Source organism: Scomber japonicus, chromosome 21 (genome assembly GCF_027409825.1).
Source record: "Scomber japonicus isolate fScoJap1 chromosome 21, fScoJap1.pri, whole genome shotgun sequence".
In the NCBI taxonomy this organism is placed as follows: domain Eukaryota; kingdom Metazoa; phylum Chordata; class Actinopteri; order Scombriformes; family Scombridae; genus Scomber; species Scomber japonicus.
In genome coordinates, this window is record NC_070598.1 from 513,622 (window position 1) to 526,121 (window position 12,500).

Consider the following 12,500-nt stretch of genomic DNA (forward strand, 5'->3'; position numbering starts at 1 on the left):
ACTGTCCTGATCAATACTGTCCTAATCAATACTGTCCTGATCAATACTGTCCTAATCAATACTGTCCTGATCAATAGTGTCCTGATCAATACTGTCCTGATCAATACTGTCCCGATCAATAGTGTCCTGATCAATACTGTCCTGATCAATAGTGTCCTGATCAATACTGTCCTAATCAATACTGTCCTAATCAATACTGTCCTGATCAATACTGTCCTAATCAATAGTGTCCTGATCAATACTGTCCTGATCAATACTGTCCTAATCAATAGTGTCCTGATCAATAGTGTCCTGATCAATACTGTCCTAATCAATACTGTCCTAATCAATAGTGTCCTGATCAATAGTGTCCTGATCAATACTGTCCTGATCAATACTGTCCTAATCAATAGTGTCCCGATCAATACTGTCCTGATCAATACTGTCCTGATCAATACTGTCCTGATCAATACTGTCCTGATCAATACTGTCCTAATCAATACTGTCCTGATCAATACTGTCCTGATCAATACTGTCCTAATCAATACTGTCCTGATCAATACTGTCCTGATCAATACTGTCCTGATCAATAGTGTCCTGATCAATACTTTCCTGATCAATAGTGTCCTGATCAATACTTTCCTGATCAATACTGTCCTAATCAATACTGTCCTGATCAATACTGTCCTAATCAATACTGTCCTGATCAATACTGTCCTAATCAATACTGTCCTGATCAATACTGTCCTGATCAATAGTGTCCTGATCAATACTGTCCTGATCAATACTGTCCTGATCAATACTGTCCTAATCAATAGTGTCCTAATCAATAGTGTCCTGATCAATACTGTCCTGATCAATACTGTCCTAATCAATAGTGTCCCGATCAATAGTGTCCCGATCAATAGTGTCCCGATCAATAGTGTCCTAATCAATAGTGTCCTGATCAATAGTGTCCTAATCAATAGTGTCCTAATCAATAGTGTCCTGATCAATAGTGTCCTAATCAATAGTGTCCTAATCAATAGTGTCCTAATCAATAGTGTCCTGATCAATACTGTCCTGATCAATAGTGTCCTAATCAATACTGTCCTAATCAATACTGTCCTAATCAATAGTGTCCTGATCAATACTGTCCTAATCAATACTGTCCTAATCAATACTGTCCTAATCAATAGTGTCCTAATCAATAGTGTCCTAATCAATAGTGTCCTGATCAATACTGTCCTAATCAATACTGTCCTAATCAATACTGTCCCGATCAATACTGTCCTGATCAATACTGTCCTGATCAATACTGTCCTAATCAATAGTGTCCTGATCAATACTGTCCTAATCAATACTGTCCTAATCAATAGTGTCCTAATCAATAGTGTCCTAATCAATACTGTCCTGATCAATAGTGTCCTGATCAATAGTGTCCTAATCAATACTGTCCTGATCAATACTGTCCTGATCAATAGTGTCCCGATCAATAGTGTCCTGATCAATAGTGTCCTAATCAATACTGTCCTGATCAATACTGTCCTAATCAATACTGTCCTAATCAATACTGTCCTGATCAATACTGTCCTGATCAATACTGTCCTAATCAATACTGTCCTAATCAATACTGTCCTGATCAATACTGTCCTGATCAATAGTGTCCTGATCAATAGTGTCCTGATCAATACTGTCCTGATCAATAGTGTCCTAATCAATAGTGTCCTAATCAATACTGTCCTGATCAATACTGTCCTGATCAATAGTGTCCCGATCAATAGTGTCCTGATCAATACTGTCCTGATCAATACTGTCCTAATCAATACTGTCCTGATCAATACTGTCCTGATCAATAGTGTCCTGATCAATAGTGTCCTGATCAATAGTGTCCTAATCAATAGCGTCCTAATCAATACTGTCCTAATCAATAGCGTCCTAATCAATACTGTCCTAATCAATAGTGTCCTGAAAGTGAACCTTTACCTCCAGTCAGAGGGGGGTGAACGCCCGGAGCCGTGCCCGAGGACAGAGCCTGATCCTGGGCTTGGAGAGCAGGCGCGACCCCTGCAGCTGAACCAGAGTCCTCCAGCTTCTCCTGCAGGGACCAAAGGTATCAATCAGTTATTGATTAGGGTGATGACATCATCAGTATGGTTACATGATGACATCATCAGTATGGTTACATGATGACATCATAACTCAAAATGACATGATTTAAAATGCCACTCTGGTCTTAAGGGTAAATACACATAGGAAAGGAAGGAGGGAGGAAGGAAGGAGGGAAGGAAAGGAGGGAGGAAGGAAGGAGGGAGGAAGAGAGGAAGGAAGGAGGGAAGGAAAGGAGGGAGGGAGGAAGGAAGGAGGGAAGGAAAGGAGGGAGGAAGGAAGGAAGGAAGGAAGGAAGGGAGGAAGGGAAGGAATGACAGAAGGAATGAAGGAAGGAAGGAAAGAAGGAAAGAAGGAAGGAAGGAAGGAGAATATATTAGAGGATTATGGCAAAAATGTCTAAGTGGTGTAACCATAAAAACTTTGGGAGGAAGGAAGGAATGAAGGGAGGAGGGAAGGAAGGAAGGAAGGAAGGAAGGAAGGAAGGAAGGAAGGAATGAATGAAGGGAGGTGGGAAGGAAGGAAGGAAGGAAGGAATGAAGGGAGGAGGGAAGGAAGGGAAGGAATGACAGAAGGAATGAAGGAAGGAAGGAAGGAAGGAAAGAAGGAAGGAAGGAAGGAAGGAAGGAAGGAAGGAAGGAAGGAAGGAAGGAAGGAAGGATTGTCTGACTTACAAAACAGAAACTCTGGGAACATAAAATGGAGAAGGGGGACAGACCTTGAAGCCGGGCAGGCTGGACCCTGCCGGTCCCGGGACTCTCCTGGGGGGGAGGAGCCCCGGCTGTGGTGAAGGGTGCTGGGCTTCTATCTTCACGGCGTCCTCCACTTCCTGTTTAACCTGACCAACCAGGTGGGTGTGATTATCCATCTTCCTGGGGGGGGCGCCCACCCGGTCCCGCCTCTCGCCCCCCTCCTCCACCGACTCCCCCAGGTCCAGCTCTTCGTTGAACATGTCCTTCTTGTCCTCCAGGTTCAGCTCCGGGTCGGCGTAGGCGATCAGGTCGAACTTCCCCGACAGCAGGAAGTCGTCCAGGTGGAGGTCGTTAGCTCCCAGATCCAGATCCTCTTTTCCTGCAACACACAGTAGAGACCCAGACCGTCAGACAGGAGGGTCCGGACCGTCAGACAGGAGGGTCCGGACCCTCAGACGGCAGGGTCCGGACCCTCAGACAGCGGGGGCCGGACCCTCAGACAGCGGGGTCCAGGTTTAGACTGGCCCAGGTAACAGGAACTAACAGTGTCGTGTGTTCTTACCGTCCTCCGGGTCGAGGTTCAGGTTCAGGTCGACCAGATCTTTCACCTCCACGTCCTCCAGGTCCTTCACGGCTGAGTCCTCCAGGTGCTCCTCGATCCCATCGGCCCCTGACAGGGTTGACTCTGCTACTTGGCTCAGGTGCCGATGATCCTGCTGGTTCAGCTGCTCCACGCCGCCCGTCAGTAGCAGCTGCTGGCCCAGCGGCCCCTCGCCCATCCTGGCTCCGGGACCCGGCCTGGCCGGTGACAGCTGGGGGTCTCTGGGGTGCACCAGGGAGGCCTCGGCGTCCTGGGCGGCCGCCAGCGAGAAGGGCAGCCTCAGACGGTTCTCCGGGACGCGGTGTCGCAGCTCGATGTAGGGCTGTCCCATGATGCTGTGCTGCTGGATGGGGAGGGAGCGGGGCAGGAAGGGCTGGGGGACGGCTGGGGGGGGGGGGGGGGGGACATATTTATGATTATTACACTTCAAATATTTCAGTTTTTAAGCCTTTTAAATATTTCTTGTTGTCCGTCGTGTGCCCGCAGACACAAAACATCTGGCGTCAGCTCTCTGAACTAGCGGACCGAACCGTTCTCACCTGACATCACGTGTTGGTGAGTGTTGGGAGCAGCGAGGAGTCGGATGCCGGTGAACTCGCCGGGCACTGGCCGCCTCATCTGGACAGGAACTCCCTCCACCGCACCGAGCCCAGCACCAGGCACTGATCCCTGGGGAGGGTGCAGGAAGGAGTCCTGGAGGCCGGCTGGAGCTCCGGGAGGAACGCTGAACCTGCAGAGGAGGAGAAACGAGTGAGACACGCGGTACCTCACCATCAGACCAGCCAGAGTTTGTGGCTCCTCTCACCTCAGGGCGGGTCCTCGGACCGCCAGCTCCCTGGGGAGGTTCTGCCTGGGGAACGGAGCCTCGCTGGGGAGGAAGCCCCTCTGCTGCTCCCCTGGGAAACCTCCAGGGAACCGCGGGACCCCAGCAGGAGCTCCAGCTGGCCCGGCAGGCCTCACCGTGCCGGGGTAAGGGGGCGGGGGACGCCCAAACAAGTCAGCTGGAAGCTGGGTGGAGACGTTGGGGTCCTGGGACCAGGGACGTGGTGTGGCGGGGCCAGGTGGAGCAGCAGGTGGAGCAGCAGGTGGAGCAGCTTGTGGTTCCTGCAGACCTTTCTCCTGCCGCAGGGCGCTCTTCTGCTGCTGCTGCCTCAGGATGAGCTGCCGGAGCCTCTGACGCTGCACAGGACAGAGACCGTTAGAACACCTGTCCTACAGCTGGAGAACACCTGTCCTACACCTGGAGAACACCTGTCCTATACCAGGAGAACACCTGTCCTACACCTGGAGAACACCTGTCCTGCACCTGGAGAACACCTGTCCTGCACCTGGAGAACACCTGTCCTACACCTGGAGAACACCTGTCCTACACCTAGAGAACACCTGTCCTACACCTAGAGAACACCTGTCCTACAGCTGTCCTGCACCTGGAGAACCCCTGTCCTACAGCTGGAGAACACCTGTCCTACAGCTGGAGAACACCTGTCCTACACCTGGAGAACACCTGTCCTACAGCTGGAGAACACCTGTCCTACACCTGGAGAACACCTGTCCTACACCTGTCCTACACCTGGAGAACACCTGTCCTACACCTGTCCTACACCTGGAGAACACCTGTCCTACACCTGGAGAACACCTGTCCTACACCTGGAGAACACCTGTCTTGCACCTGGGGAACACTTGTCCTACACCTGGAGAACACCTGTCCTGCACTTAGAGAACACCTGTCCTGCACCTGGAGAACACCTGTCCTATACCTGGAGAACCCCTGTCCTACACCTGGAGAACACCTGTCCTATACGTGGAGAACACCTGGAGAACACCTGTCCTATACGTGGAGAACACCTGGAGAACACCTGTCCTATACCTGGAGAACACCTGTCCTGCACCTGGAGAACACCTGTCCTGCACCTGGAGAACACCTGTCCTACAGCTGGAGAACACCTGTCCTACACCTAGAGAACACCTGTCCTATACCTGTCCTGCACCTGGATAACACCTGTCCTACACCTGGAGAACACCTGTCCTACACCTAGAGAACACCTGTCCTACACCTGGAGAACACCTGTCCTACACCTAGAGAACACCTGTCCTACACCTGGAGAACACCTGTCCTATACCTGGAGAACACCTGTCCTACACCTGGAGAACACATGTCCTATACGTGGAGAACACCTGGAGAACACCTGTCCTACACCTGGAGAACACCTGTCCTACACCTGGAGAACACCTGTCCTGCACCTGGAGAACACCTGTCCTACACCTGGAGAACACCTGTCCTACAGCTGTCCTACACCTGGAGAACACCTGTCCTACACCTGGAGAACACCTGTCCTACACCTGTCCTACACCTGGAGAACACCTGGAGAACATCTGTCCTACACCTGGAGAACACCTGTCCTACACCTGTCCTACACCTGGAGAACACCTGTCCTATACGTGGAGAACACCTGGAGAACACCTGTCCTACACCTGGAGAACACCTGTCCTACACCTGGAGAACACCTGGAGAACACCTGTCCTGCACCTGGAGAACACCTGTCCTACACCTGGAGAACACCTGTCCTACAGCTGTCCTACACCTGGAGAACACCTGTCCTACACCTGGAGAACACCTGTCCTACACCTGTCCTACACCTGGAGAACACCTGTCCTACACCTGTCCTACACCTGGAGAACACCTGGAGAACACCTGGAGAACACCTGTCCTACACCTGGAGAACACCTGTCCTACACCTGTCCTACACCTGTAGAACACCTGGAGAACATCTGTCCTACACCTGGAGAACACCTGTCCTACACCTGTCCTACACCTGGAGAACACCTGTCCTACACCTGGAGAACACATGTCCTATACGTGGAGAACACCTGGAGAACACCTGTCCTACACCTGGAGAACACCTGGAGAACACCTGTCCTGCACCTGGAGAACACCTGTCCTACACCTGGAGAACACCTGTCCTACAGCTGTCCTACACCTGGAGAACACCTGTCCTACACCTGGAGAACACCTGTCCTACACCTGTCCTACACCTGGAGAACACCTGGAGAACCCCTGTCCTGCACCTGGAGAACACCTGGAGAACCCCTGTCCTACCTGTCTCAGCTTCTCCTCCGAGTCGCCCAGCTGAGGAAGCATGCTCATTGATCCATCCAGGGAGGCGGCACTCAGCGCTGCCATCTCATTGGCTACCGTCTTGTCTGTCTGTGATGGGCCTGGTGTCATGTGACCCTGCTCGAAGGCGTCGTGAACCGGCGTCTGATTGGTCAAACCGGGGAAGCCGCTCTCCTCTGACATCCCAGGATGCTTTGGGGTCTGGCTGCTGGGGGTTCTGGGAAATGAGTCCTGTTGTCTTCCTGGAGACTGAGAGAGAGAAGACATGTGACCTGCAGTACAGACATGTGACCTGCAGTACAGACACGCGACCTGCAGTACAGACATGTGACCTGTGACCTGCAGTACAGACATGTGACCTGCAGTACAGACACGTGACCTGCAGTACAGACATGTGACCTGTGACCTGCAGTACAGACACGCGACCTGCAGTACAGACATGTGACCTGCAGTACAGTCATGTGACCTGCAGTACAGACCTGCGACCTGCAGTACAGACACGTGACCTGCAGTACAGACACGTGACCTGCAGTACAGTAATGTGACCTGCAGTACAGACATGTGACCTGCAGTACAGACACGTGACCTGCAGTACAGTCATGTGACCTGCAGTACAGACATGTGACCTGCAGTACAGACACGTGACCTGCAGTACAGACACGTGACCTGCAGTACAGTCATGTGACCTGCAGTACAGACATGTGACCTGCAGTACAGACACGTGACCTGCAGTACAGACATGTGACCTGCAGTACAGACACGTGACCTGCAGTACAGACCTGCGACCTGCAGTACAGACACGTGACCTGCAGTACAGTCATGTGACCTGCAGTACAGACATGTGACCTGCAGTACAGACACGTGACCTGCAGTACAGACACGTGACCTGCAGTACAGACACGTGACCTGCAGTACAGACACGTGACCTGCAGTACAGTCATGTGACCTGCAGTACAGACACGTGACCTGCAGTACAGTCATGTGACCTGCAGTACAGACACGTGACCTGCAGTACAGACACGTGACCTGCAGTACAGTCATGTGACCTGCAGTACAGACATGTGACCTGCAGTACAGACACGCGACCTGCAGTACAGACACGTGACCTGCAGTACAGTCATGTGACCTGCAGTACAGACATGTGACCTGCAGTACAGACATGTGACCTGCAGTACAGACACGTGACCTGCAGTACAGACACGTGACCTGCAGTACAGACAGGTGTTGTGTTACCTGGTGGTGACTCTGGGTGTAGGTCTCTCCGGTGAGCCCTGGAGCCAGAGGGGAGGAGTCGGCCCTTGCAGGCTGGGGAGGGAAGCTCTCCGCTGGGGCCTGGCTGAAGGCGTCGGGGGCCTTCTGGGGCCTCGGCGTGGAGGGCTGCTGGGCGTAGGGGTCCGGCGAGGGCCGCGCTGTCCCGGCCGGCTGGCTGTAATGCTCGGCGCTCCGCTGGCTCCCCGGCGACCGAGGGAAGCGCTCGGCAACGGAGGGGCGCGGCGTCCCCGGGTTGGAGGCGTACGGGTCGAAGGTGGAGTGGGAGGGGGACGGGCGGCAGTTGGGGGGCTGCTGGTTGTACTGGTCCAGTCTCAGAGCGGGAGGCGTGGGGAGGTACGTGGGGTCAGAATGTGGGCGCGGTGTGCCGGGGGTCTGAGGGTTGGAGTAAGGGTCCGGTGAGGGTCTGGAGGTCAAAGGTGACTGCTGGGTGAAGGGCTCAGTGATCTGCTGGCTGTAGTCGGGTCTGGGGGTGCCGGGGGTTTGGGCGTAGGGGCTGCGGTGGGGGGAGCTCAGCCCTGACAGGGGGCTGGAGGGAAACGACGGGTCCTGTGACTGAGAGAGGGCAAAACCAAGATCCGTGGGTCTGGATGGGTCCCTCCTTACTCCTCCTCCTGAGCTGCCGAACACCTCCTGCTGAGGCTGGTGCTGGGGGGGCATGGGGGCTTTAAAGACCCCCCCCTGGACCAGTTCACCTGCCCGACTGTAAGTCCTCTGATAGCTCTCTGCTGCTCGCACCACGTGGCGCACCTGGTGGTCAGGGGCCGAGCCGGCGGAGGGGCTCATCACACCTCCTCTACTCTGCTGCATACCTGGAGGAGGAGACAAGGAGAGGAGGTCACCAGGGGGAGGAGACAAGGAGAGGAGGTCACCAGGGGGAGGAGACAAGGAGAGGAGGAGACAAGGAGAGGAGGTCACCAGGGGGAGGAGACAAGGAGAGGAGGAGACAAGAAGAGGACACAAAGAGAGGAGGTCACCAGGGGGAGGAGACAAGGAGAGGAGGAAACAAGAAGAGGACACAAAGAGAGGAGGTCACCAGGGGGAGGAGACAAGGAGAGGAGGAAACAAGAAGAGGACACAAAGAGAGGAGGTCACCAGGGGGAGGAGACAAGGAGAGGAGACAAGTAGTGGAGGTCACTAGGAGGAGGAAACAAGGAGAGGAAGAAACAAGAAGAGGAGGTCACTAAGAGGAGGAGACAAGGAGAAGACGTCACTAGGAGGAGGAAACAAGGAAAGGAGTTTATTAAGAGGAGGAAACAAGGAGAGGAGGTCACCAGGGGGAGGAGACAAGGAGAGGAGGAGACAAGGAGAGGAGGTCACCAGGGGGAGGAGACAAGGAGAGGAGGTCACCAGGGGGAGGAGACAAGGAGAGGAGGAGACAAGGAGAGGAGGTCACCAGGGAGAGGAGACAAGGAGAGGAGGAGACAAGGAGAGGAGGAGACAAAGAGGAGGAGGTCACCAGGGAGAGGAGACAAGGAGAGGAGGAGACAAGTAGTGGAGGTCACTAGGAGGAGGAGAAAAGGAGAGGAGGAAACAAGAAGAGGACACAAAGAGAGGAGGTCACCAGGGGGAGGAGACAAGGAGAGGAGGAGACAAGGAGAGGAGGAGACAAAGAGGAGGAGGTCACCAGGGAGAGGAGACAAGGAGAGGAGGAGACAAGTAGTGGAGGTCACTAGGAGGAGGAGAAAAGGAGAGGAGGAAACAAGAAGAGGACACAAAGAGAGGAGGTCACCAGGGGGAGGAGACAAGGAGAGGAGGAGACAAGGAGAGGAGGAGACAAAGAGGAGGAGGTCACCAGGGAGAGGAGACAAGGAGAGGAGACAAGTAGTGGAGGTCACTAGGAGGAGGAGAAAAGGAGAGGAGGAAACAAGAAGAGGACACAAAGAGAGGAGGTCACCAGGGAGAGGAGACAAGGAGAGGAGACAAGGAGAGGAGACAAGGAGAGGAGACAAGTAGTGGAGGTCACTAGGAGGAGGAAACAAGGAGAGGAGGAAACAAGAAGAGGAGGTCACTAAGAGGAGGAGACAAGGAGAAGACGTCACTAGGAGGAGGAAACAAGGAAAGGAGTTTATTAAGAGGAGGAAACAAGGAAAGGAGTTCATTAAGAGGAGGAAACAAGGAAAGGAGTTCATTAGGAGGAGGAAACAAGGAAAGGAGTTCATTAAGAGGAGGAAACAAGGAGAGGAGGTCACTAGGAGGAGGAAACAAGGACAGGAGTTCGCTGTGTTACCTGGTTGGGGTCCGAGGGTCCTGGACATGTCGGAGGTTTTGGAGTCGGGGGAGGGGGCGGGGGAGCCCAGTGAGTCGTGGGCTGGGGAGGCGCTGAGGGAGTTGCAGCGTTGCTGCTGGGGAGCAGAGGGACCACCGCCCTGGGAGGAGGTGGGACGAGGAGTCCCAACTACCTTACTGTAGGGGTCCCAGGGCGAGGAGGGGCGGGACGAGGGGGGGGAGAACATCTGAGGGGAGGAGGGGGGCTGGTGCAGGGGGGAGGAGGCGTGAGGGGAGTGAGGGAGGGAGGAGAAGCCGGAGGGAGGAGGTGCTTGCGGTCTGAGGAAGACATCGTCAGCCAGTCCCGAGGTCTGGAGGAGGTGCTGTCTGGATGCTGGGGAGACGTTGCCCCCGGCGACAGGTTGCTGGGTGACCATGTGGGGGCTCTGATTGGTCGACAGCTGTCTCTGCTGCAGCAGCTGCTCGTTCTTCACCTGCTCCAGCTTCTGCGTGGCCTCGATCTTGGCCTGCTGTTTGCTCTTCTGACGCATTTGCTGAGAAGCAACGACAGGAAGTAGCAGAGCGGCGCAGGAAGACAGAGAGTGACACGTCAGCGTGTGATTGGTCGCTACATGTGGAGTTAAACATGATGACATGGCAGCTAGTAATGCTCGCTTTCCCTCTCTGCTCATACAGGGACAAACACATGGGGAGGGGGGGTGGGGGGGTCACCTGCTCACTGGTACTTCCTGTCTGTCTCTCACCTGGTTAATCACACCTGCTCACTGTGAAGCTGCTGCCGTCCATCACCTCCTCCTCCTCCTCCTCCTCCTCCTCCTCCTGCTCTTATTATCTTATTCATTTAAAGGTATTTTTATTTGAGTGAAATCTAGAAACCTGCAGATTAATATAATTACACTCAGATCTCATTTAACAGCTAAACTCCTTCTGTTACACATTCAAACACATTTAAGACATTTTTGAGCCGGGGAGGAGGAGGCGTGATGGACGCAGCAGACCAACATTCACAGTGAGTCAGAATCCTTCATATTAAAATCAGAGTTCAGAGGCGGACTGGAGACCCGGACGAGGACTCTGGGCACCAGGACGGAACCAGGACGGAACCAGGATGGAACCAGGACGGAACCAGGATGGAACCAGGACGGAACCAGGATGGAACCAGGATGGAACCAGGACCGGATCATTAAAGCTGATCCGGTTTATTTTAGTCTGGTTTAAATGTTCCTCATGTACCCAGAGACCAGGACCGGGACCCGTCCTGCATCCATGTGTCTGAAACCCGCTTGGGTCTAGATCAGCCTGCAGCTCGGTTCAGGGTCTGGACCTGGAGGGGGGGGGGGGTTAATCAGCTGATCAGCGCCCTCTGCTGGTCAAACAGCTGGACGTTCATCAGTTTATAGTTTAGTTTGAGGTGTGATCATGTGACCTACAACAGCTGTTTACTGTGATCATGTGACCTAGAACAGCTGTTTACTGTGATCATGTGACCTGGAACAGCTGCTTACTGTGATCATGTGACCTAGAACAGCTGTTTACTGTGATCATGTGACCTAGAACAGCTGTTTACTGTGATCATGTGACCTAGAACAGCTGTTTACTGTGATCATGTGACCTAGAACAGCTGTTTACTGTGATCATGTGACCTAGAACAGCTGTTTACTGTGATCATGTGACCTGCAGCAGCTGTTTACTGTGATCATGTGACCTAGAACAGCTGTTTACTGTGATCATGTGACCTGCAGCAGCTGTTTACTGTGATCATGTGACCTAGAACAGCTGTTTACTGTGATCATGTGACCTGCAACAGCTGTTTACTGTGATCATGTGACCTGCAACAGCTGTTTACTGTGATCATGTGACCTGCAACAGCTGTTTACTGTGATCATGTGACAGAGAACAGCTGTTTACTGTGATCATGTGACAGAGAACAGCTGTTTACTGTGATCATGTGACAGAGAACAGCTGTTTACTGTGATCATGTGACAGAGAACAGCTGTTTACTGTGATTATGTGACAGAGAACAGCTGTTTACTGTGATCATGTGACCTGCAACAGCTGTTTACTGTGATCATGTGACCTGCAGCAGCTGTTTACTGTGATCATGTGACCTAGAACAGCTGTTTATTGTGATCATGTGACCTGCAGCAGCTGTTTACTGTGATCATGTGACCTGCAACAGCTGTTTACTGTGATCATGTGACAGAGAACAGCTGTTTACTGTGATCATGTGACCTGGAACAGCTGTTTACTGTGATCATGTGACCTAGAACAGCTGTTTACTGTGATCATGTGACAGAGAACAGCTGTTTACTGTGATCATGTGACAGAACAGCTGTTTACTGTGATCATGTGACCTGGAACAGCTGTTTACTGTGATCATGTGACCTGCAACAGCTGTTTACTGTGATCATGTGACCTGGAACAGCTGTTTACTGTGATCATGTGACCTGCAGCAGCTGTTTACTGTGATCATGTGACCTGGAACAGCTGTTTACTGTGATCATGTGACCTGCAACAGCTGTTTACT

At 52.9% G+C, this 12,500-nt stretch overlaps 1 protein-coding gene across 1 annotated transcript in view; it reads right to left on the reverse strand.

The window, feature by feature from the left end:
* The window catches only part of LOC128382752 (histone-lysine N-methyltransferase 2C-like), a 67,779-nt gene that overhangs the window by 27,907 nt on the left and 27,372 nt on the right, over positions 1-12,500 (reverse strand). Inside the window, exons 23-30 of the mRNA XM_053342765.1 lie at positions 9,975-10,506; positions 7,709-8,556; positions 6,458-6,724; positions 4,166-4,539; positions 3,900-4,090; positions 3,322-3,744; positions 2,786-3,138; positions 1,945-2,056 (exon numbers count right to left, since the gene is read on the reverse strand). Coding sequence (XP_053198740.1) covers positions 1,945-2,056; positions 2,786-3,138; positions 3,322-3,744; positions 3,900-4,090; positions 4,166-4,539; positions 6,458-6,724; positions 7,709-8,556; positions 9,975-10,506 — 3,100 coding nt within the window. The remainder of the gene's footprint in view (positions 1-1,944; positions 2,057-2,785; positions 3,139-3,321; positions 3,745-3,899; positions 4,091-4,165; positions 4,540-6,457; positions 6,725-7,708; positions 8,557-9,974; positions 10,507-12,500) is intronic.